This window comes from Cetorhinus maximus, chromosome 3 (genome assembly GCF_964194155.1).
Source record: "Cetorhinus maximus chromosome 3, sCetMax3.hap1.1, whole genome shotgun sequence".
In the NCBI taxonomy this organism is placed as follows: Eukaryota; Metazoa; Chordata; class Chondrichthyes; order Lamniformes; family Cetorhinidae; genus Cetorhinus; species Cetorhinus maximus.
In genome coordinates this window covers 200,101,557-200,127,447 of record NC_135881.1, presented here as the reverse complement: position 1 = coordinate 200,127,447, position 25,891 = coordinate 200,101,557, and the positions used below count along the sequence as shown (strand labels likewise).

Sequence of the window (25,891 nt, the reverse complement as noted above, 5' to 3'; positions counted from 1 at the left end):
GCATTTTTGCAAGATGAGAAATTTCAAAAGGAGGTTGAATAGAAGCTGGTGTTATAGAAGGGAAACTGTGGAAATTAAACAAGTGTTTAATGATGCATCATGGGTGTGGTATTTCTCAGTTAGGTCCGTCCTGTTGAAAATGGGTTGTATTCAGCCAAAAGCAGATCCAGCAATGTTCTATTGGTATCACAAAGAGAAACTTGCAGGCATATTTATGATGCACATTGATGACTATCTGTGGGGAGGTTCTGCAGAATTTGAGCAATGGGTGATAGATAAAATAACAAAGGAGTTTAAGATCGGAAGTTAGGTTTCGGGGGGCCTTTAGATATATAGGGTTAGTCATTAAACAGAATAAGGCGGGACTGACCTTAAATCAACAACCTTATTTAGAAAATGTCAATCACATCCAAATAAATCAGGCCAGGTCCTCACAGAGAGGATTCCTGTATCCAAGGAAGAAATAGACCAATTAATAAGTTTGATTGGACAATTGAACTTGTTGTGCACTTAGAACTGATGCTAGCTTTGATGTATTGCAGCTGAGTATTATGATGAAACATGCTACAGTTGAGCAAGTTCTGAGAGAAAATAAAACATTAAAGAAATTAAATTTGGAGAAATGCACACTCGAGTTTCCAGCCTTGGGTGATCCAGAAGATTTGAAGTTAGCAATTTTTTGTGAATGTTTCACATGCCAATCCCCCATATGGATATTCTAGTACAGCAGAGTTTATCATATTCTTGGTGGGAAATAACAGCAACTGTTGTCCATTGGCCCGGGAAGCGAAGAAAATAAAATGGGTAGTTGAAAGCACCTTAGCGGCAGAAACATTGGCTCTGGTAGAAGCAATAGATATGGGATTCTACTTATCAAACATTTTGAAGGAAATTCTATACAAGAGGCATTCAGAGAAAAGTTTGCCCATTGGATGTTTCAAGGTACCCATTCGATGGTTACACGGATAATGTACATTCAACAAAGAGCGTGACTGAGAAAAAGTTAAGGGTCAACTTTGCATAAAAGAAATGTCAGACAGAAAGAAGATCTTTAAGATAAAATGGGTTGGCGCAGTTTGTCAATTATAGGACGGTTTTACAAAAAGGAATGCTTGCTTGAAGAAATTGAAGGAGGTTCTGGAAGAGGGACGTCTTGTATTATGGTAGGTTATAAGAAATGTGGAAAATCATTTCTTTCTCTTTGATTTGTTTTGAAATTATTTGAGCGTGTTATAAAGTTATTGTTAAAAGAAAGAAAGGGGAACCTGCTAATGATATGTTAATTACATTGTTAGGTGAAGGGCATTGTTTAATTAAATACTTTGAACACATATAAACAGGGGACAGCTGGGACACTGGGCATGAGGGGAGCTATAAGACGGAACAAAGTCAATATACTTCCTCAGTAAAGAACAGCTCTGTGTCTTGGGGCAGAATCTTCCGGTCAGCGTGCGGGTGCAGGCCTGACACACCGATGCGTAAAATGACATGCGATGACGTCGGGCATCATCATGCGCCATCATGATATTTTGTTTGGCAGGCCTGCGCCAGAGTCGGCTGCGTGCCCGCCGAAATGTAGACGGCCTATTAAGGCCATTAAGAAATCAATTGAGCCACTTGTCCAACCTTAAGGTTGGTGGGCAGGTGAAAACCCCAAGCGGCCTTTGCGTTTTTCAGGAAACCTCATCGACGAGCGGTTTCCTGAAGCTTTTATTAAATAAATAAATAAACTTCCACAAATATAAAAACATGTCCCCACTCATGTAATACGAGTGTTTAAAGTGTTCAAATAAACTTTTAAATCATTTCCTTCATTATTTTAATATCCATTCAATCTCCCTGAGGCAGCTCTATGCCTCAGGGAGATTGCTGCGCTCTTTCGTGCTCATGTGCGAAAGAGCACTGGCCCCGACTCTCCCTCCTCCCCCACTCGCACAGGTAGCGCTGAGCGCCGGCCCCCGCCCAGCCCACTCGCCATAGGAAAAATCCTGGCCTTGGTATTGACTTCACTAACCAGCTTGGATTCTATTAACAGTGTTTTAAGGGCTGTCTTAAAGGAGGAAAACAAGATGGAGAGGTGTAGGGAGAGAATTCCAGAGCTCGAGGCCTGGGCAACTGAAGGCATGGCCACCAGTGATGGACCAACTATAACTGGGGGTGCACTAGCAGTCAAAATTAGAGGAGTACAGACATCTAGGAGGGTTGCGTGGTTGGAGGAAATTACAGAGATCAAGGGGGGCAAGGCCATGGAGGGATTTGAAAACAAGGATGAGAATCTTTAAATCAAGACATTGCTTGACCAGGAAAATGACTAGAGGAAGATGTCAAGGTGACCCCATTTTAATATCCCATGTTTCTCTACGTGCTTCATTATTTCCAGCTTGAGCATGTCCTCTAATATGTTATCTCCTAGGATGATTCTGGAATAGTAGGATTTGGATGAGGAGAGAAAGGCTTGGTAATATTTGACATGCTTAAGACAAATCTAGCGTTGAATGACTCAACCTGTCATGTGCCTTCTGGCATAAGAGAGCAAGAAATGGGAATTGTCTCAGGGGACTTGGCACAGGTGGGCTACAAGTGATTTGGTGGGAACAAGGATGTCAAAAGCAGAGGAAAGGAAGCATTCGAGAAAGTTTAACACTGGCAGAGGTATTGTGATGACAATGGCCATAGAAAAGGGAGTTGCAAATTGTAGATTAAATGAGCGTGAAATCTGGGGACAACATTTTCCAGGATCTGTCTTGTCAGTATACACCAGCATTTAGCTTATGTTTCCACTGCTTGCTCTGTTTTGAGAAGAGAGTGCTTGATTTTAACATGAAAACTGATGCACAGGATAATTCTGGATAATTGCTATTCTTTTGTTCACTCAGTGTTGTTCCCCCACTGGGATTCTTCACTGTCCCTGTTATTTCCTTGAGTATCAGTTACTACAAATATCTAGCAACTGCCCCCTGCATAACTAACAATTTGCAAACAGCTACAATTTCCTACATTTCCCAATTCCTACTGACAGTAATTTTAAGCAATCATGCTACAGACTAGCTAGAGCAATGCTATGGGGAATCCACTACAATTTATGAAGTAATTCATGCTCCATTTTCTATCCCCTGCAATATTAATTCCATTTTCTACTTCATTGCTTCTGACCAGTTTCCTACTGCACATTCACACAGATTTAGTGTGAAGCAGGTGCGAAATTTGTCAACTGAAAATTGACCATCCAGGACTGAACTGTCTCTAAAGCAAAGCACAGTGAGACTCCTACCTCCAATGTCTCACACTTCATCTTGGTGTCATGTCACATCATGAGGCCAAGGTCAGGAGCCAATTACACTGTGACTGTGGATTCAGTACGTAATAAAATTACTTCACACTAATATTCCGGCAATAATGCGAAGAGACATCCCTTTACTTTCTTATGTTCATCACTGTCCTCTGTTCTCCTCGTAGATTTGCCCTATAGTTCCTTTCTTTCTCTGCTATCCTTTCTATCAAGTGTATAGTTAATTTGAAACTCCTGCAATATATTATTGCAAGTATTCATTACTCCTTCTCCCTCTACAACATGATCCAGTCCAGCCTCTTGAGATTTCACTCGTTTCTCCAACATTCACCTTTCTATAGTTGAGACTCCTGTTATCTATCCTTCTCCATTGCATGTTTTATTTTCAACTCAACTATATGTAATCGCTGTTATGGCCCCATTAATCCACTGCCATATAGACTCCTCGACCAGTTGATTCATGTAGCACTTCAGAGTCATGTCCTGAAACCGTAGCAGCATTCGATTTATTCTCATGATAAGATGTAGTGGTACAATTTGCTTTTCTAATTCAACATCCTGGAGAAATTTACTTAGCATCACCAGCAGGGGGCATTCAAATTGTAACTAAATTAAACCTGAATTGTTTCAGTCAGATCTGCCATTTAAAGAATCACTTCCAAGAACCGATAATTATGACGCATGAAACAGATGCATTCTATTCTTAAATTGAAGTGTGCCATACTTACATATCCCAATTTGGAGCTGCACGCAGCTGCTGGGTTAACACTGGGAACTGCAAATAAAGGCACAACAGGCACTTTTTTAATATTAATTTCATATGGGGATTTGCATCCTGAGCAGTGTTGAAACTCTGAAATACACGGATACAGATTGTTTGTAACAACATTTGCCCACCGATATTTATGATGAAGGTCAGAGGCATTTTCCTTTTGGCCAGACATGGGGTTACAAAGTGGCCGTTAAAATGACCCAAAATGTAATAATTCCACATCGATTTAAATGTTACTTGTATCACTTTAGAAAGAACATAGAACATTTTCAGCAGCTGCACACACAAGTTACTCTCCACTCTCCACTTTCAACTGAGAAAATACTCTAAGAAATGAATTGATGTGCTGCCACAAGGTGTGAATGTTAATCCGCTCCCCCCCACCCGCCCCTGCCCTACCAATAACCATCTAAAAAATAACAGTTGATTTCAGACCCTGGAAATAAAAATGAACATCTCTTTTTCTTTAAAAAAATGGACACATCAGCTAAATAGCATTGCTATTATGAAAAAAAAATTCACAAAGAAACATTTAGCAAATCATCTTTTACTTTATTTAAAGGGGTAAAAGTGTTCAAAGAACTCTGCATAAACTTTGTCGCAATGGTTTAAAATGAGGGTGACACAACAATGATGTATTTTGATGCAAGTGACATCATTGCATTGTATATTTATAAACACAAAAATATTTGTAGGCCAATTTTCCTGAAGACATCCAGTGACCCATCAATATTCCTAGGAATATTTTCATTCGGGGTATGGCAATAAATATTATTAGACAGCAGATCTAGCCTAAACAATAACACCACTGACATACAATAACAATAAGTTGCATTTACCTTTAATATAGAAAAATGCCCAAAGATGCATCACTTGAGCATTATCAAAAAAAAAATGGCACTAAGCCATGTAAAGAGATACTAAGGCTGCTGACCAAAAGCTTGGTCAAAGAAGTAGATTTTAAGGAGCATCTTATAGGAGGAGAAAGAGACTGAGATGTTTAGGGAGGGGTTTCCAGAGCTTAGGGCCATACGAATTGAGGGTACAGCTGCCAATGGTGGAGCCAAGAAAATCAGGTATGCTCACGAGGCCAGAACTGGAGGAAAACAGGTATCTGTGGGGGTTCTAGGGCTGGAAGAGGTAACAAAGATAAGGAGTGAGACTATGGAGGGATTTAAAACAAGAATGAGATTTTTAAAATCAAAACGCCATTTAAACAGGAGCTAATGTGGTTCAGCATGCACAAGGGTAGGGGTGAACAGGACCTTTGGTGAGTTAGGACACAGGCTGCAGAGTTTTGCATGACCTCAAGTTTACAAATAGTAGAAAGTGAGAAGCTAGCCAAGAATACTTCGGAATAGTCAAGTCTAAATGGCACCATAAATGGATGAGGGTTTCAGCAGCAGATGAGCTGAGGTCAGGGTAGAGTCAGGCAATGTTAGAGGTGGAAATAAGTGGTCTTAGTGATGGTGTGGCTATGTGGTCGGTAGCTCATCTCAGGGTCATTATGATATGAGGGTTGTGAAAAGTCCAATTCAGTCTCAAACCATTGCCAGGGCGAGAGATGGAGTCAGTGGCAAGGGACTGGACAGTCGATCTTCCCAAAATCTAGTTGCAGGAAATTTCTGCTTATCTGGTACAGGATATCAGACAAGCAGTGTGACAATTTAAAGACAGTGAAGGGCGTCAAGAGAAGTGGTGGTGGGGTAGAGCAAGGCATCGTCAGCATAGATGTGAAAACTGATGATGTGCTGTTGGATAATATTGCTGTGAGCCACTATGAAGATGGGAAATAGGAGTGGGCCAAGAATAGATCCAGTGATACGATGCTCAGTCTGATAAATCTGCACAAAACCAGTAACTTAATTCATTATCTTCAGATGATAATAGCCAGTTGAACATTGACTCCTAAATCAACTTTGGCTTTATAAGCACAACCTATGTACAGGGAGGTTTACAATTCAGTTTGCTGACAGAACCACCTTCTCCTTCAATTGTGGAATATCACTTCCAGTGAGTTGACTGAAACTCTGATGAACAGGAAAGTGCAACTATCTTCAAGAGCATTAATCCAAGCGAACAGCAATTATCTCACTTGCAGTAATCCATTTACCAGATTTAACATAAGCCAATTTTACTGTAACCTGACTGTGGCATTAGCACAGGCAGTTCCTAAGTTGTTGGTCTTTAGCAGCCAACAGCAAACCCAGAGCAAACTTGCCAGGCTGATGAAGGCTGGGAATTTTGTTTAATACACTACTGCTACCAACACTCTTCAAAGGGCAATACAGTCATACAGGCTGAAGGATAATATTATAAAATAATTCATATCTTTATTTACAATTGAACAGAAATATGAAGCACAAAAAAAGCAAATCATACATAAACATTCACATACCTATAACGAGGAAGTGTACAACAACATCTATATAGCGCCAAGGTACTTTACAAGAACGTCAAATAAAATAAAAACAAAATTTGACACAGCCACATATGGAGATATTAGGACAGGTGACTAGAAATTTGGTGAGAGATATGTTTTAAGGAGAATCTTGAAGGAAGAGGGAGAGATAGAGAAGCAGAGAAGCAGAAAGATTTAACAGAGCCATGGATGAGAGTTTCAGCAACAGATGAGCTGAGGCCGGGGCGGAGTTGGGCAATGTTACAGGGGTGCAAGTAAAACATGTTGGTGCTGGAGCAGATATATGGTCGAGAGCCCATCTCAAGGTCAAATATGATAACCAAGTTGTCAACAGTCTGGTTCAATTGCCAGGAAGAGGGACGGGGTCAGTGGCAAGGCAAAGGAGTTCGTGATGAGGCCAAAGACAATGGCTTCGGTCTTCCCAAAGTTTAGTTGGAGGACATTTCTGTTCATCTAGTAAGGAATGTCAGACAAACTCTGTGACCAATGAAAGGTAGTGGAGGGGTCGAGAGAGGTAGTGGTGAAGTAGAGTTGGGTGTGGTCAGCGTACATGCGGAACCTGACCTGTTTTCAGATGATGTTGTCAAGGGCAGCACATAGATGAGAAATAGAGGGGCCAAGGATTGATCCTTGGGGGCACCAGAAGCAATGGAACATATAAGATTGGTGGGGTGTTGGGAAAATGGTTCCCGTTCACTGTTTCCTGAAATTTCTGTTATGGCACAGCGGATGGTAAATGCCGAGCTGCTCAAATACCAGAGGGAAACTTGAAACAGCTGCCACAACTGTTTTGCAATTTGTATTTTATTCGAGATGTGTGCCTTGAATTCAGTAGTAATAAGTCCACCGAGACTCAGGGTTTTTTTTACAAAACTAAATTAAACATTTATTAATAAAAAAGATTTTAAGCACATAGATAGGTCTACAAATTACTACTATAATAACTCCTAATTCCCTTAATTAATCTGGCTTCCAGTTACACCTCCGTTAAGGCAACAGTAAAAACAAATAGATTTAAACTGACCCAGGCAAAGCACACAATACCCTGGTACTCAAAGTGAGTTTTCTCAGCTTCGGTTCCCGTAGACACCAACTTGATAAACAGAGGCAGGAGGCTTTTCACACTTGTGTTAGATCTTAGGCTGCCTTCTCCCTTCCACATAGCCTCATCTCCTTTATGCATGTTTCTCCCTTTTAATGCAAATTCCATTGTTCCCATGTGTTTTCTGAAACTTTACTTTTCTCATAATATATATCCTTCATAGTACTAATTTTATCAGTAACCTTTGGGAAAAATAAACACACTGTTTGGCTTAGCTTCTTATAGCTAGGTGTAACATCTTACCATCTCTTTGAAATTCAAACTAACCTAATTTATCTAAAAATGAAAATATTCCTCACACCTCACATTCTAAAACTTCAGCCATGTTTACATATTTAGCATTTCAAACCTAGCTTCCCTTTTGATAACTCAAAGCCCCCAGACCAGCTGTCTCTAATTCAATTAAATCCCCCCACCCCCAACACACACACGCACTATCCAAACCCCATTATTAACCTACCTTTTACAATAAATCACAATAATATTATGAAAATTATTATATTTTCATCACACTTCTACAAAGGCCTTCAGAGGTTGCAGAGGAACTCGCCAGTCACCCCCCCACAACAAAATTGTTCTAAAGTTTTTTTTAAATGGGTTTATTTTTACCTCCCCCAGAAATTGCATGGTGGGGCGATGTGGAGGCCATGGTGTGCATAAGCTGCACCGTAACCGTACGGAACAGGCTTAACCGACCAACTGGCCTTTAACTGTCCTTCATTTTCCTATGTTCATAATATAAATACCTCTGTGGATTCAATAAACATAAGTGTTACACCACCGTCTACCCAACAATACTCAAGAAGCTCAACACCATTCAGGACAAAGCAGCCAGCTTGATCAGAACCCCTTTCACCAACTTTAATGTTCACTCTCTCCACACCTGATGCACAGTGGCAACAGTGTATACCATCTACAAGATGCACTGTAGCAACTCACCAAGGCTCCTTCGATGGTACCTTCCAAACTCATGACCTCGACCCCCTCAAAGGACAAGGACAGCAGGTATCTGGGAACAATACAACCTACAGGTTCCCCTCCAACCCACACACCATCCTGACTTGGAACTATATTGTCATTCCTTCACTGTTGTGGGATCAAAATCCTGGAACTCCCTTCCCAGCAGCATTGTGGGTGTACCTGCGCCACATAGACTGCAGCGGTTCAAGGTGGCGGTTCATCACCACCTTCTCAGGGGTAATTAGGGATGGAGAACAGATGCTGTACTTACTAACAACACCAACATCTCATGAAAGAATTAAAAAAAGATCTGGTCTGTGGTATGACTATTGTTGTCTTCAAGTGTGGAGTAAATAAAACCTTTCACTTGGAAGAATTACCCTCCTGTTTTCAAACGCTTCCACAGCAAAAGAACCAATTTCCATGCAATAAGCTGTCAGAGATTCTCAGTGTACTTAAAATACTAAAATGCCAGCAACGCAGGGAGACTGTTTTGAAGTCCCACTACCAGACAAAATCAAGCAAAAACAGGGCCAGTTCTCATAAATAGAAAATAAAGTCATAATTCTAAGAATCTATCTGACATGCTGATGGAACCCCTGGTATCTGCAGTCAGTCATTAAACACTGAAGAATTTGTCACTTACCAGCTGTGACTCGATTAGTCTTGTAGCAACCTCCTTGTGACTGGTCACTGAACAGAGATAGCACATCAAGTTCAATTTGGCTCTTGGTGCCCCTGCAGTCTTCTCTCCAGCATCAATCAGCGAGCACAGCTGCTGTATGAAAAGAGTCCAATCCTGTCCCTTTAGGGATGCCAATTTCTCAGCTGCAATTTACCAAGCCACAAGGACACCATTAACTTTTTTACCTTTGCAATGTAATAGTCTGCTTAGGCAGCCTTAATGCATTCTTCAACCATGAAGACTATCAACCAAAAGCAAATTAGAGCTTTGTCACCAAGGAAAAACACAAATAACCATAAGTTGACATGACCAACAAATACCGCATTGTGGAATACCCTGCTTTCAAGGGGCATTCTATGTAGTAGCTTGACACAGGCAAGTTAAAGTAATTGCTTGCCCTGAGAATTGATTGCCAGTCAAGTGCTCAATTGTTCAAACTGTTGAAAAGCTATTCATTGTCCTTCCCTGAGGGGGTTACTGGTTGTCATTTTGTGTAACACCTACCAATGGCCAACTGCTCTTCTAATATCTCAGTATCCTATGTCCTACAATCATCTAAATATAACAGATGTTCATCCAATTCATAAAAAGCTTGTCATTGAGATGCAATAGGAGGGCAGATTGATTTTAGTCATTTTTCCCCATAGAAAGAAATTGCAAACACACTTTTAGATGATAGCAGAGGGGAATAAATATGAATAAATTGCAGTCAACGCATCTCCTGGGAAGGGCAAGATAAGTATATATAATTTAACTGGAGCAAATTAACATTTTGCAGAATTTTTTTGATTAAAAAGTGAACTTTTCTCACAGCTTGCTCAAGCAACTTGCCTTTCCCTAATAAGCATCACCAAAAAATATTTAATTCATTTTTTTTGGGCCAAATCCACCAAAACACTTTCAGCTTTTCATGATACTCTACCCTAGGTAGATGATACTGTTCAACCTCTTTAAAAGCCACGCTCCTTCTCCAATTTTTCGGTTTCCTTCTTTCACTTCCCTCTACTTCTTGTTCAATCACTCTGCTCCATCTATTCCTGCTTTCTCTCATTCACCAATTTGTTACTCTCTTCCATACTTTTCCTTTACTTCTCATAACATTTTTTTTAAACATTCGTTCATGGGATGTAGACGTCGCTGGCTAGGCCAGCATTTATTGCCCATCCCTAGTTGCCCTTGAGAAGGTCGTGGTGGGCTGTCTTCTTGAACCGCTGCGGTCCATGTGGTGTAGGTACACCCACAGTGCTGTTAGGAAGGGGGTTTCAGGATTTTGACTCAGCAACAGTGAAGGAATGGCGATATATTTCCAAGTCAGGATGGTGAGTGACTTGGACGGGAACTTCGAGATGGTGGTGTTTCCATCTATCTGCTGCCCTTGTCCTTCTAGGTGGTAGTGGTCATGGGTTTGGAAGGTGCTGTCTAAGGAGCATTGGTGAATTCCTGCAGTGGGTCTTCCCTGCATTGAACAGGGAAGTACCTCAGACAGAAGAGCAGGTAAACAGGCAGGCCAGAAAGTACTGAGGCTGTAAATAAGCAGGTACGTTGACGGCTCTCAAGGTAGCAGATGTGGAGGTAGGGAAGAGGTGGAAGGTTAGGGAGCTCTCAAAGCAGATCACTAAGCAAGTAAGTCAGGGAGTACTTGGGAGCAGGTAGGTTTGAAAGCATTCAATGTAGGCATGCGAGTGACTAGTCAAAAGGCACTCGCGCAGGGTCAAAAAGAGCACCTTAGCGGACTTGTGAATGCTAAGCACGCAGAGTTTGACCAAGGAGCAGTTGGGGCTGAGTGAGTGAGCAGACAAACTCGCAAATCTTCAGTCTGGGCAAGCAAGCAAATTGGGGAATGACTCACAGTGAACAAGTAAGCAGATGAGTCAGGATCACTTGCAATGAGTAGACAAGTGAGCAAGTGGGGTAAGTAAATGAGAAGACTTCACAGCCTGACTTAGCCAACATCAAGTCATGGATTGAGTTAAAGGTTCCCAACTGGGCAAGCTAAACCCACAGTTTTCAGCAGGTCATGAGTTCCATTCCTTTGCTATTGATATCACTCCCCTTCCTCGGTCACTCACTCAGGTTGAACCACACGATCCAAAAATTCCTGCTCAACCTAGAGCTTAGTTTCAAATCTCACTTCCTTTCCAGTACCAAAACTACATTTTTCCAATCTCCATTCCAACCTTAGCCTCTCCTTTATTCATAACAAATTTCTATTAACACTTACCTGAATAGGCTGGAACACTTAATGTTTTGGCATCAAACTTCATGGGTGTTGGTTTCAATATCTGTAACATAAAACACACAGAGAAATACGTTTATTAGGGCGACTTACAGTTAAAAGACTGCAATGTTTCACAGCACAGAGAAATACAGTAATTCAGAAAAAACACTGAAGAAAAGCAAATATTGTTCAACTGAAATTAAAATTTCTTAATTAATGAGACATCAGTAAGCATAGCACATTATAGATTTATTGGATGCACAATAAAAAATCAAAAAAATATTCCACCAAGATATCCCATCCTTCTCACACATAAGCATCATGCACTATATTCTTCAACTCAAAGTTGTTCAATTCAAATCAGCTCATAATTTGATTTGTTTTTAAACATCGATTTGCTATCTTACTACTTCGCTTAATTCAAATTATGCAACTCAACATTTTTTTCAATATCTTCAAATTTCGAATAGATTATATTCATAAGAACAAAAATAGTGATAGCACAGATTTGAATGCCTTCTCTAAACAACCTCCTATGCACAGTTAGGTTTTGTAATTTTGATCACCTTTCCATAGAAAGGATTTGGTGATGAGTTAAATTTAAATGATGTGGTGTAAATTAGAGCAAGCTTGACCTCGTTTCAAATTCTCCTTCTAGCTATATGCTGCATCATACAGAGCAGGAGGAGGTTACATGTTAATAAGCCAAGCATGGGACATGATTTCCACAACAACTGACAACAATGGTTAATTTGCTATCTAATTTTGGATTTCTTACAATCATCATACCCATCATTGTTGGGATTGCTGTTTGCATTTCAGCCCAGCATGTCTGCCAGTATTCTACTTTTAACTGGGGGAGACTGTGGGCCTGCACACTTTATGCCTGGGGATCCAAACCTCCTCTTAAACGTCCTGGGAATCATGAACTAAACTCCCAGCTATGGGTGAGTAGCTCCACTGCCTTGTGGATTCCTTGGAAAAGTTGAAGGCTAAGGTAGTAAACCCTGACAAAAAGGCTCGAATGGAGTCCAAAGGCTGACATGTCTGCTGTCACCTTTCCGGCAACTCCCGCAAACAAATAGGTGCCAAATGTGGAGCTTTGCATTTCTTTAGACTCAACCAGGGAGGTCGAGAGGGGGACCTTGATGCTTGGGCAGCCCAGGGTCTCCATGAATTTTGCCCAGGCTTGGACCCTGGAGAGGACATTCTAGTTTCGTTGCAGAGCGTTAACACAACACAGGAGACAGCAGCTACCGAGTGATAAGCCTGATTTGAAAGGTGTAGAAAACAGGTGTTACAGGCTCCTTCCAGTGAGAGCAACCATTGTGCCCCACAAGTCAGCCACTGCCCACCTCAAGTCGGTCAGCCCCCAACTAGTAAGGTGCTAACCCGCCACAGTCCATCTGCTTTTTGGAGCTTAGAGTGTCTGCTCAACAAGTGGACCAAATCCATTGCACCAGGCAAAAGAATGAAAAGAAGTCAGATGCCCAACTCTTATATTAGCAAGTTGGAATGTCAGAACCATGTGCACATGATTGAGAGACAGCTGCAGCTGGTCGATATGCATGCAGTGATCAACATGAAACTTGATAGGCTGAACATGGACATCACTTCCCTACAAGAGACAAGGCTAGCAGGGAGTGGATCACTGATGGAAAAACATTACACATTCATCTTGCGGGGTAGAGTTCAGAGGAAATGCATGAGCAGGGTGCAGGTTTTGTTGTAAGGAGCTCACTACTCTCAATGATAGAAACCCCCCCGCCAAACAAGTGGTTCAGAACGTATAATCTCCATGTGCCTGTCAACTCAAACAGGGCCAGTTAACCTCATGAGTATCTATGCTCTAACAGTAGGTTCCACATCTTTTTTTATTCATTCATGGAATATGGGCGTTGCTGGCTAGGCCAGCATTTATTGGCCATCCCTAATTGCCCTTGAGAAAGTGGTTGTGAGTTGCCTCCTTGAACTGCAGCAGTCCTTGTGGTGTAGGTACACCCACAGTGCTGTTAGGGAGGGAGTTCCAGGATTTTGACCAAGCGACAGTGAAGGAACTGCGATATATTTCCAAATCAGGATGGTGAGTGGCTTGGAGGGTAACTTCCAGATGGTGATGTTCTCATGTGTCTGCTGCCCTTGTCCTTCTAGATGGTAGTGGTCGGGAGTTTGGAAGGTGCTTTCTAAGGAGGCTTGGTGAGTTCCTGCAGTGCATCTTGTAAATGATACACGCTGCTGCCACTGTGTGTTGGTAGTGGGGGGAGTAAATGTTTGTGAATGGGGAGCCCATCAAACGGGCTGCTTTGTCCTGGATGTTGTCAAGCTTCTCGAGTGTTGTGGGAGCTGCACTCATCCAGGCAAGTGGAGAGTATTCCATCACATCCCTGACTTATGGTTTATAAATGGTGGATAGGCTTTGGGGAGTCAGGAGGTGAGTTATTCGTTGTAGGATTCCTAGCCTCTGACCTGCTCTTGTAGCTTCTGTATTTATACAGCTGGTCAAGTTCAGCTTCTGGTCAATGGTAATTTTCAGGATGTTGATAGTGGGGGATCCAGTGGATGGTAATGCTATTGAATGTCAAGAGGCAATGGTTAGATTCTCTCTTGTTGGCCTGACACTTGTGTGGCTTGAATGTTACTTGCCACTTGTTAGTCCAAGCCTGGATATTGTCCAGGTCTTGCTGCATTTGGACATGGACTGCTTCAGTATCTGAGAAGTCATGAATGATGCTGAACATTGTGCAATCATCAGCAAACATCCCCACTTCTGACCTTATGGTGGAAGGAAGGTCATTGATGATGCAGATGAAGATGGTTGGGCCTAGGACACTAGCCTGGGGAACTCCTGCAGTGATGTCCTGGAACTGAGATGATTGACCTCCAACAACCACAACCATCTTCCTTTGTGTTAGATATGACTCCAAACAGTGGAGCGTGGCTCCTTGATGCCACACTCAGTCAAATGCGGCCTTGATGTCAAGGACAGTCACTCTCACCTCACCTCTACAGTTCAGCTTGTTTGTCCATGTTTGAACCAAGGCTGTAATGAGGTCAGGAGCTGAGTGACCCTGGCAGAACCCAAACTGAGTGTCAGTGAGCAGGTTATTGCTCAGCAAGTGCCACGTCATAGTACTGTTGATGACCACTTCCATCACTTTACTGATGACCAAGGGTAGACCGATGGGGCGGTAATTGGCCAGGTTGGATTTGTCCTGCTTTTTGTGTACAGAACATACCTAGGCAATTTTGCACATTGCTGAGTAGATGCCAGTGTTGTAGCTGTACTGGAACAGCTTGGTTAGGGGCGCGGCAACTTCTGGAGCACAAGTCTTCAGTACTATTGCTGGAATATTGTCAGGGCCCATAGCTTTTGCAGTATCCAGTGCCTTCAGCCGTTTCTTTATATCACTTGGCTGAAGACTGGCATCTGTGATGCTGTGGACCTCTAGAGGAGGCCAAGATTGATCAACCTATCGGCACTTCTGGCTGAAGATTGTTGCAAATGCTTCAGCCTGATCGGAGGCAAAAGACCAGTTCTATGAGGAGCTTGACTCTACTATCAGCAGAATCTCTAAATTAGAACTTTTTACCTCCCCTGGGAGATTTCAACGTAAGAGTGAGTATGGACCATGAGGCACGGCCCTCCTGCCTCAGACACCAGGGCTCGTGAAAGATAAATGAGAACGGAGAAAGACCACTGGAGCTTTGTTGTTGCCATGAGCTTTGTATAACTAACACCTTCTTTCAGAACAAACTATGCCACAAGATGCCCTGGAGACATCCAAAATCCGGCCACTGGCACCAGATGGATCTGATCATCACCAGAGTTGACTCTCTGAACAGCATTCTCAACACGTGCAGCTGTCACAACATTAACTGTGAAACAGGTCTCACCCTGGTGTGCTCCAGGGTTAGGATGCAACCCTTGAGGTTTTTTCATTCAAAGCAGAAAGGCTGTCATATCAATGTCAGCCATACTGCCTACCCAGATAAAAACCAACAGCCATTTGATTCAATTGAACAGGAGCTCTACTGCTGAAGCGAAATGGAACAAACTTTGAGACACCATTCACAATACTACACTCTCAGAATATGGTAAGCAAAAGCAGAAAAGTGCTGACTGGTTCAATACTAACATCACTGTGATGGAACCTGACAATTTACGCAGGTAACTGAAATCCAATCAAAATAAGGCAGTATTAAAATTGACCAATTGTTAAGTTACAATGGACCTAATTTGTGATGAGATAATGGTAATTTAGGGGTTAAAAACCAAGGTTCCGAGAGATATTTTTGCTAGCTGTGTGCTGAAAGCTCCAGAGGCAGAATCCCAGAAGAAACCGCTGTCAACGAAGGAATTTGAGAGGATTATGCCTCTCCAATCTCATCAGCCGTATGAAGTTGTAGAGTCAGTGTTTTGTAGTTGTCAAGTATACCTTCTTCTTTTAATAAACTTCTTTTAAAATTTTCTATCCAGAGTTCTGTTTTGCCTTGTCTGAACCAAAGTGAATTTATTAAATGGCAAGCTGAAGTAATTGAAATCAATTAAGTTACAGAGAGCAAGATCAGAAAACATAAAATCTTACCAAAAATCCTATAATGGGTACCTCGCAAGCTCTATAGGATATGAAAAACACACCTGTGAATCTAAGAGATACTCTTGTGGCGGTGGGGTAGTGTTATTGTCACTGGACTAGTACTCCAGATACCCAGGGTAATCTGGGAACCTGGGTTCAAAATTTGAATTCAATAGTAAAAATCTGGAATTAAAAGTCTAACGATGACCATGAAACCATTGTCAATTGTGGCAAAAACCCATCTGGTTCACTAATGCCCTTTAGGGAAGGAAACCTGCCATCCTTACCTCGTCTGACCTACATGTGACCCCAGACCCACAGCAATGTGGTTGACTCTTAAATGTCCTCTGAAATAGCCTAGCAAGCCACTCTGTTCTCAAGGGCAATTATGGATGGGCAATAAATGCTGGCCCAGCCAGCAACGTCCACATCCCATGAACAGGTTAATAAAAAAAAGTCCTGCTCTGCACAAATCACTAGGGGTTCAACCTGATAACAAATCATACTTTATAACTACAAACATCCCCTCCAACTTCCTACTTTTCTGTACCTTTTAGAAACATCTCAACCTCAAATCCTTTGGTTTTGAAGCAACTTATCCTTGAGTATCACCGGGAAGGCAAATTCCTAATTCTTAATTCCTAACATAAGCACACGGGTTTCTTAGTAAACTGGATTTAAAACAAAACAAATAGAACTGGATTCATTTAAGCATTTTCAATCGTATTTTTTAATCCTCATAGAAGGAAACATAAAATCACTAAGAAGTTAATTTTAGCTAAAAAGCATTATATAAAAGCAAATATTGTTCTGGTTACCTTAGGGTTATCCATAATGGGGGTCACTGTAAGGTCAGCCTCAGTGTATATAAGCCCTTTTATTTTAGAGTCCATATCCTGTTGGTTGGCAGAAAAAAGATACAAGAGAATAATATTGTCACATATAAAATAAGAGATTATGTATTAATAATGATTAATCCACAGCCTGATAATAACTGTATCTATTAATACATTAAAAATACTGCATCTGCATGCACATCCTGTCAAATTTTCCATTATAAATTCCTGTATCCAAATGTATAATGAAAACTACTGCAGTTACAATCTCCTCCAATGGGTGTAATTAAGCATGACAAGGTCACATAGGCAATTTCCATTATAAACTTGGACTTAGGATTTTAGAATCATAGAATGATACAGCTCAAAAGGAGGACATTCAGCCCACCTTGCCAGTGCTGGCTCTTTCGTAGAGCTATACAATTAATCCCACTTCCCTGCTCTTTCTCCTGCCCTGTAAATATTTCCCCTACAAGAATTTATCTCATTCACTTTTGCGCGTTATTATTGAATCTCTTTCCACCGCCCTTTCAGGCCGTGCGTTCCAGGTCACAACAACTGGCTGTCTAAAAAATGTTTTCTTCGTATCACCTCAGTTCTTGTGCCAATCGCCTTAAATCTGTGTCCCCTGTTTACTGGCCCTTCAGCCACTGGAAAGTTTCTTCTCATTTACTCTATCAAAACTCTTCATGCTTTTGAACACCTCTATCAAATCTCCTCATAACTTTCTCCGTGTGCTTCCAATTTCTCCAATCTCTGTGTAACTATGTATCTCATCCCTGGTACCAATTTTAAGCGCTGCATTAGTTGGAAAGGCCGAACAAGTTGAGTATCCACCTGCAAATCCTTCCAACACACAGTATATATGACATTCTAATTGAGATCTGATTCATGTCTGTTCCTCCCTGGCCCATTGCCCCTTAGCTTTTCACCCCGCTTCCCCTAAAAACTATATTTGAGGCCAGATTTTTGCCGAGAAGATGGGAAATTGAGTCAGGAAACTTCCCAACCCGACAGACCTGTCTCCTTTAAAAAGGCTCCCACCTGTCACATTTTTGTCCTAGGGTGGACAGGGCAGGTTGGAATTGGGCATGCTGCCTCCAAAGGTGATTCTGAGGCAGCCACAGACGCGGGCAAGTTCCAAGGCAATGCGCAAGGATTGCAGAGCTTCAAGTAAACATAACTAAGGTATTTACAAAGTCACAAAATGGAAATCTATTAATATCATGTGCATGCTGCCTCCTAGAGAAAACTGAAAAATAAGCCATAAATTTCATGCAAAAATGTACCATTTTAATTGAATTTAATCCAGCATCATATTTGGGTCACATTTATGCTTTGAAGATTTTTGAAATGGAATTGCAAGCAGCAATGCCACACTAAACAATCAGTGTACAACTGAAAAACTTTGTTCTTATACTTGGAGTCTATTTCACTGACAGAAGTATAACCAAAAATGCAGTTGGGTTACTGAACATCATCCTCTACCCACAATTAATTTCAGCTCATGCAAACTCTGCTACTCATATCCCACTCTCCACTGAGTCTTGCATATCCATCAACTATGACCTTTCTATCTGACTGGCTCCCGTGCCCAAGTCACCTCTAATTTAAAATCCACATCCTCATGTTAACAAACATTCATGGCCTTGCAACTATCCTCCCCCCCATCCCCAACATCTTTGAACATAGCTGCCACCACCCCTTTCCCGAGCAAATCTCTGAATCTGGCCTTGAGCATCTCCCACCCATCTCGCCCCAACATTGGTGCTGTGCTTTCAGTTGCCCAGGCACCATTCTCTGGAATTACCGACATAAACTCCTCTGTCTTTCTTCTTCTTCTTAAACCCCATACCACCACCAGCCCTCTCCCTGCACTCCCACCTCCCTCAGAACTCACCTCTATGAGAAAGTTCCAACTCAGCCCTCCTAATCTCTTCCCCTTAGGCTTGATTACAGTTTTTGACTCCAGCAAGGTGAAGTTCTTTGAGATACTTTTGTACATTAGAGGTGTGGTAAAAATGCGATTGATCCTTTAGTCTTAGCAGTCTTAGAAATATAGAATTGAAGCTTTTATTGCAATTATTTAGTCCCTTCTTTACCCTCTCTCTTAAAATTATCTGCTTGGATTCACACTGCTCCTTTCAATGGGCAGAACATAATTCAGCATCCAAAATTCAACTGCAATCCCTTCAGTCAGGAGTTGCTTTTGACTGAGGATGGGAAAGAACTCAACTTTCTCCATTTATTCAAATAACCTAGACAACAGAGGCAAATATCAGCCCAAGGAGAACCTATAGCGCAAATCTCAGTTCATACTCGATATGTTATTCAGGTGTTAGGCATGGCTCAATTGATAGCAATCTGGTCTCTCAATAAGAAAGTCATAAATTCAAGCTCCATCTATCCTCACAGTTGGATGTAAAAGATGCCATGGAACAGCAGGGGTGCTCTCCCTGGTATCCTGACAAACTGGGGCTCCCTACCTAACAGCACTGTGAGTGTACATACAGTGCACAGTCTGCAGTCGTTCAAGAAGGCAGCTCACCACCACCTTCTCAAGGACAATTAAGGGTGGGCACTATATGCTGGCCTTGCCAGTGATGCTCACATACCATGAACAAATAAAAAAGACTTGTTCCTTGTATTATTGCCGTTTGTGCAACCTTGCTTTGCACAAATCTGTTGTTGCACTTCCTATATTACAACAATATCCCACTTGAAAAAGTATTTAATTGACTCTAATGCACTTTGGGATGTTCGGAGGTCATGAAAGGCATAACAGTAACATAAATACTATCTTTCTTATGATGTCCACCCTATTTTGGGATTCCAGCGTTCTCACTGAACTTACTTTATTTGCTTCCTGAACAGATACCACTAAGGAACACTACAAATTTCTATCAAAAACATAGCAGCTACAACAACTTCTACCTTGTGATCATGGAAAATTACATAAGACGTTCCAATTTAAATCTCCAGATAACTGTTAGTCTTCAAGCGTATGCTATTTGACCATTCAAGTACTTTCTATAAAAATAAACTGATTTGTATCTAAACACAGGTTACTTGGCAAATTAGCAGCTGTTATATTTATAAAGAATTCCCAATTTCTTTCCAATTTTGAAGTCAGGTCTGATTTCTACCCTTCAACACAAAGTCAAATTCTCTGGCTGGCAGCTTCACTCTTATTTTAATCCCTGTCTGACAAACTGAATAATCACATTACTCAATATAGTTCAATTGCAAAATGCTTCAGGTCACTTGATGTCTTCTCTTCCTTCTCATGAGAAAATAATCCGATCAATAATTTTTTTTTCATTTGCGAGTTGGGTTTCCTGGGTTTTTAATTGGTGCTCAAGTCCCATCATTCGCCCTAACTTTTCCCTCCTTAGATAACATTTTTGTTTAAAATTACAGAGCAATGTATTTCCCTACTATTTCTTTTCAATCTTGGTGTCCTGCACAACGGCTGCGTCCCTTCACCTTAGCTTCTCAATTAAAATAAACATTTGTCGTTATCTAAATAGCCATTTTTGTGACAAGGCATTTATCATCAAAACAGTGCTGTCTTCATTCATCCTGAAACTTTACCATCTGCCTAAAGCCAAAAATGTCAGATATTTCTTTTATTATTTCCTTATATGGTAAGTAATCTTACAGTCTTATTACTGTTTTGTCTTGTGATAACCATGCATGAATTGTAGGGAATGGAGTTGCAGAAGTACAAAACCTTAGAGTCATAGAGGTCTACAGCACAGAAAAGGGCCCTTCGGCCCATTAAGTCTGCACCAGTCAAACAAGTACCTAATTATTCTAATCCCATTTCCCAGCACTAGGCCTTGTATGCCATGGCATCACATGCACTTCTTAAGTGTTATGAGGGTTTCTGCCTCTACCACCCTTTCAGGCAGCGAGTTCCAGATTCCCACCACCCTCTGGGTGAAAAAATTCTTCCTCACATCCCCTCTAAACCTCCTGCCCCTCACCTTAAATCTATGCCCCCTGGTTATTGATCCCTCCACCAAGAGGAAAAGTTCCTTCCTGTCTACTCTATCTATGCCCTTCATAATTTTATACACCTCAATCATGTCCCCCCTCAATCTCCTCTGCTCCAGGGAAAATAACCCCAGTCTATCCAAACTCTCCTCATAACTAAAACTCTCCTGGTAAATCTCCTCTGCACTCTCTCTAGTGTAATCACATCCTTCCTACAATGCGGATTCCAGAACTGCCACGCAATGCTCTAGCTGTGGCCTAACCAGCGTTTTATACAGTTCCAGCATAACCTCCCTGCTCTTATATTCTATGCTTCGGCTAATAAAGGCAAGTATCCCATATGCCTTCTTCACCACCTTATCTACCTGTCCCACTACCGGACATGTACACCAAGGTCTCTCTGATCCTCGGTACTTCCCAGGGTCCTACCATTCACCGTGTATTCCCATGCCATGTTTGTCCTGCCCAAGTGCATCACCTCATACTTAACTGGATTAAATTCCATTTGCCACTGATCAGCCCATCTGACCAGCCCGTCTATATCCTCCAGTAAAAATTTGCACTTCCAATTAATCCTAAAGCGAGGTGGCCAGGACAAGGCCAGGTGCTTTGAGGAGAAGAACACATAAAAGCCAAATCACAGCAGATACGTATACAGCAGTGGTAATTGCAGGGGTCTGACTGCAGATTCTTTCATGGCTCCAAGTGGCATGAAATGGCCTGAAAGAGGGAAAGGCAAAATACATGTTTTTGCATGTTGTGTGGTAAATTTTAAAGGTCAAACCGTTATAGATGAATAGATCAGAATGGTTCTTTTAGACGCACAAGAATACTTGTGTACGGACCACTGAATGTAATATCTTACTGCTCCATAATATAGTGAGATAACAATGTAATCATCAACTTAAAGGTCTCTGGAGAAACTCAAGGACATAAATAGCAACACTATGAGTTAATCAGCACAGCCCTACATTGGCTACATACTGTGATAGGCTGTTTATATTGGCTTTTAGTGGCATTCACAGTCCTTCCCGGAATGTGTACAAATCTGCTTTACAAAACACAATGCAAATTCTGTGAATTCTGAACTCTGCATTGAACCCCTTGCAAAGAAATTTCACTTTGGCTAAGTTTCATGGCAGGAATGACTCAGACATAACAGTGTAAAAGCGCTGCAGACGAACAAATCATTCCAAAAGATTTTTTGTTTCCATGTACATAGGACAAAGAATCTTCTTGGAAAACTTCACATTGTGGTTATCTGAACCTTGTCGAAAATTATCCAAAAATGCTTCTCAATCAGTCTGAGGAACTGTCCTTTTGAAACTCTTGGAAGTTCTTTGTTCTATGTCCTTACATAAGAGAAACCACAAATTACTGGCAGAAAGTGGCCATATAAATGCCCAATATTTGCACCACACAGAAGTTAGTTCAATCAATGTATTGCAAATGCTAATCAAAGGGTCAGTCATGTAAATTGTTCTCAGCCACCAATAACAGCACTTGCATAAACATCCGTAACCTTTGTTTCGTGCCTTCCCAAAGGCAGATAGAATTAGGAACTCGCCTTGTGGGTAATCAGTAGGGTCAAGCTTGCATTGTAAAGCACAAACACACGGCTTTGCATTTAAACATCAATAACTTTGTTTTCCACAACCAATGACAATGACAACTAAAGGCCAATTTGCGAAGGGTGTGAAGGTGTGCCTCATGTGAAATAAGAATAAAATACAATGATCAGAATAGTTCCTTCCCCAAAACATTACTTCATTGCTGTTTCAAGATGAGGAGAGGAGAAAATAAGCTTAACGCTTTCTTACTTTTTACTGGATGAATAATTATGAAAATGCCTCTCCAGGTTTCGGTCAAGAGCAATAGCCAGTCCAAATGAGTTTGCAGAGGTTTTGGCCAGCTATTCTGCCCTGAACAGTGACTGCAATTTAAGCCACAAGAGGGCAGAAGGGAGCTGTCAAACAGCAACAGCTCTGAACAAGTTGAAGGGGTAGACATTTATATTAATGTAGAAACTTCATTCAGCTTCACTCAGAAACTGAACTGGACCAGCTATATAAATATTGTGGCTACAAAAACAGTTCAGAGGTTGGGAATTTTGTGGCATGTAACACACCCACTGACTCCCAAGAGCCTGTCCACCATCTACAAGGCACAAGCCAGCAGTGTAATGGAATGCTCTCCACTTGCCTGGATGAGTGTAGCTCCAACAACACTCGAGAAGCTCGACACCACCAGGACAAAGCACTCGCTTTATTGGCACCCCATACACCACCTTAAACATTCACTGCATCCGCAGTTGCAGCAGAGTGGACCATCTACAAGATGCCCTGAAACAACTCACCAAGGCTCCTTCAACAGCACCTTCCAAACCCATGACCTCTACCTTCTAGAAAGAGCAGCAGACGTATGGGAACATCACCACCTGCAGTTCCCCTCCAAGCCACACACCATCCTGACTTTCTGGATCAGGTTGAGGATATTATCAGACTTGGTTACAAATGCCTCCAGCTGTTGAATGAGCTTTCATCACCCACAGTCACATCAACAATAACCGTTCAGGAATGCAACCAGCACTGCTGTTGTGGTGGGGGAAAGGGAATTAACAGAAAAAAATAATGGAAAGAAATTAAATAAAAGTAAACAAATCTATGAACAAGAATGCACAGGTTTGTTTCCACACATTCCTTGTCTTCAGAGGAGGGAGGAAGGAGCAGCAATGTTCTTTATTACTTGAAGGTTTCACTGTATCAAGATCAGCCACATTTGCTACTCCTACAGTTCCTGCACAGGCAAGGTCCCTTGTTCAGCTTCTAAATGACATTTCTTACAATAAAGAACCAATTAATTAGAGGGCAGTAACTTCATGTCCTCAAATCTAAAGTGACCATTGTCCTTTCCCCTCTCTTCTGGTACTGTGCTTCTTCTGTTATGACCACAGTTGGTGTTAATTGCTGCCCAAACAAAATCCCAGAGGGAAACTTGGCTTACGGGCCATACCCTTTTTTCTGTATTCTGAAAACGAGAAGAGGACATACTGATCTCAGCAGCAAGAGGTCCAGTAACACTTCTGGGATTTTAAAAATTAAAATTAAATGTTTTATTAACAAGAATAAAAGAAAACTTAAGCACACAAGATTACAGTTACACAATTAAGGCTAATCTTACAAAACATTCCCCCAAAAAAACTCTCTACTTGGTCAAGTAAACATCTCCAGGCAACACTCCTTTATAGATGTTAACTATTAAAAAAATCCAGTAATATTACACAAGGCAAACTGCTGCAGCTTTAATAAAGGCATTCCACGTGACCTCTACCCTCTTCTACTCTGCAGTGGAATCCATTTCAGAATAAATCTACTTGTTGCAGCCCAAGTCTTACCTGGCTTGACTGGATGACTGATTCGAATGGCATCTTCTCCCAGCTACAGCTTCAACTCAACAGCTCAAACAGCTCCAACTATCTCCCTCCTAAAGCTCTCCACAATAACTCTAAAATACTCTTTTTTCCCCCTTTCATCTCAGGTTCCATTGTTCTCACACCCTTTTGAAACTCAAATCCTTCCAAATATAAAATCTTTAATGTCTCTATCTTATCTTTGCTTCCGGGTCAATAAAATATAATATCCCCACTACTAATTACCTATGGAACTCTTTCAAGATGCAAACATGCTTCTTTTTACCTCTGACTCCCCTTTGATATTCAAACAAACTTTCAACTTATCTAAAAATGCAAATGTTAGATCTAACCTATTTATTTGTACTTCAAACTTAACACCTCTTTTCTTTTCATGTTTTAAACCCCCCAGACAATCTGACTCCTATCAATCCTTTCCCCAGCTAAATTAAATCACACAGACACACAGACATTCTCAGCCTTCTTTACAGAAAAACACAATATTTCCCAAAAATATTTTTAAAAATAACATCCATTCTCAAACTTCATACTCAAATTTGTATTGCTCAGTGCAGCTGATGAACTTGCAAAATATTTTTGAACAATTGGCCTGAAAAAGGCCTCTCTCTGGCAACAACCCTAAACCCAACAAAGTACCAATCTCCTCCCTCCACTAAGAAAAAAGTTTATTCTGAAAATAGAATAAACAATATGGGTTAGCTGGAAAGTGTAAACTTAAACATAAGCAAGGATGTGCCACACTTTAATATACCTGTGGGGAAACTGAGGATCCTTTTGCTGGAGCACTCTGGATTATACTGCCGCTCTGGCTTACATTTGAGCTAGTTCTTGGTGTTGGATGAGAGCTGTTTCAAATAAAAGGAAGCATGAGTTGAATCTGATATTTTTTCCCTTTTACACACTCTTAAAATAAACTCATGTGGTAGCAAGAATAGCTTAAATAAAAAAAACTGGTCAGAAACAAAGCACAGTACGTGGTCTGCTAGCAAGTGCATTGCTACAGCATCGGCTTATACGACTATGGGCTTCTATTCAGCTCACCACGCATGGCTCTGATCTCAACCAAACAAAGAAAATGAAACAGGTGGTTTGTCAGAGGATAACAATCCAAGTAAAATTAACTCAGTCCCTTCTGTTATCTCTTTAGGCAATGGCTCAGAACTTGTGTGCCCCCTCTATTAGTGGATCATTTGGGTGGGAGGGGTGGGTGGGGGTGGGATGATACAAAACAATTACATAACGTGACTAATGCATCAAAAAATGTCTTAACTTTAAAAAGGCACAGCACAAAATCTTCTCTACATTGTTGAATGCTACCAATATGTCACAGCAACTCACAAATCTATGAGTACTTGCATTAAGTGAATACTATGAACAATTTTGGTCCCCTTATCTAAGGAAAGATATACTGGCATTGGAGGCAGTCCAGAGAAGTTCACTACATTGATCGCGGGGATGGAGGGATTTTCTTATGAGGGGAGGTTGAGTAGATTAGGCCTGTACTCACTGGAGTTTAGAGGAATGAGAAGCGACCATATTGAAACATATAAGGTTATTAGGGGGCTTGGCAGGGTAGATGCTGAGAGGTTGTTCCCCTTGTG

At 41.3% G+C, this 25,891-nt stretch overlaps 1 protein-coding gene across 5 annotated transcripts in view; it reads right to left on the bottom strand.

Moving 5' to 3' along the window:
- ulk4 (unc-51 like kinase 4) overlaps positions 1 to 25,891 on the bottom strand; it is a 411,327-nt gene that overhangs the window by 336,902 nt on the left and 48,534 nt on the right. For all 5 annotated transcript variants that reach the window (XM_078539600.1, XM_078539595.1, XM_078539598.1 and 2 more), the window contains 5 exons: positions 25,042 to 25,135; positions 16,844 to 16,921; positions 11,452 to 11,512; positions 9,192 to 9,373; positions 4,018 to 4,064 (listed from right to left, as the gene is read on the bottom strand). In XM_078539600.1, the coding sequence (XP_078395726.1) occupies positions 4,018 to 4,064; positions 9,192 to 9,373; positions 11,452 to 11,512; positions 16,844 to 16,921; positions 25,042 to 25,135 (462 nt within the window). The remainder of the gene's footprint in view (positions 1 to 4,017; positions 4,065 to 9,191; positions 9,374 to 11,451; positions 11,513 to 16,843; positions 16,922 to 25,041; positions 25,136 to 25,891) is intronic.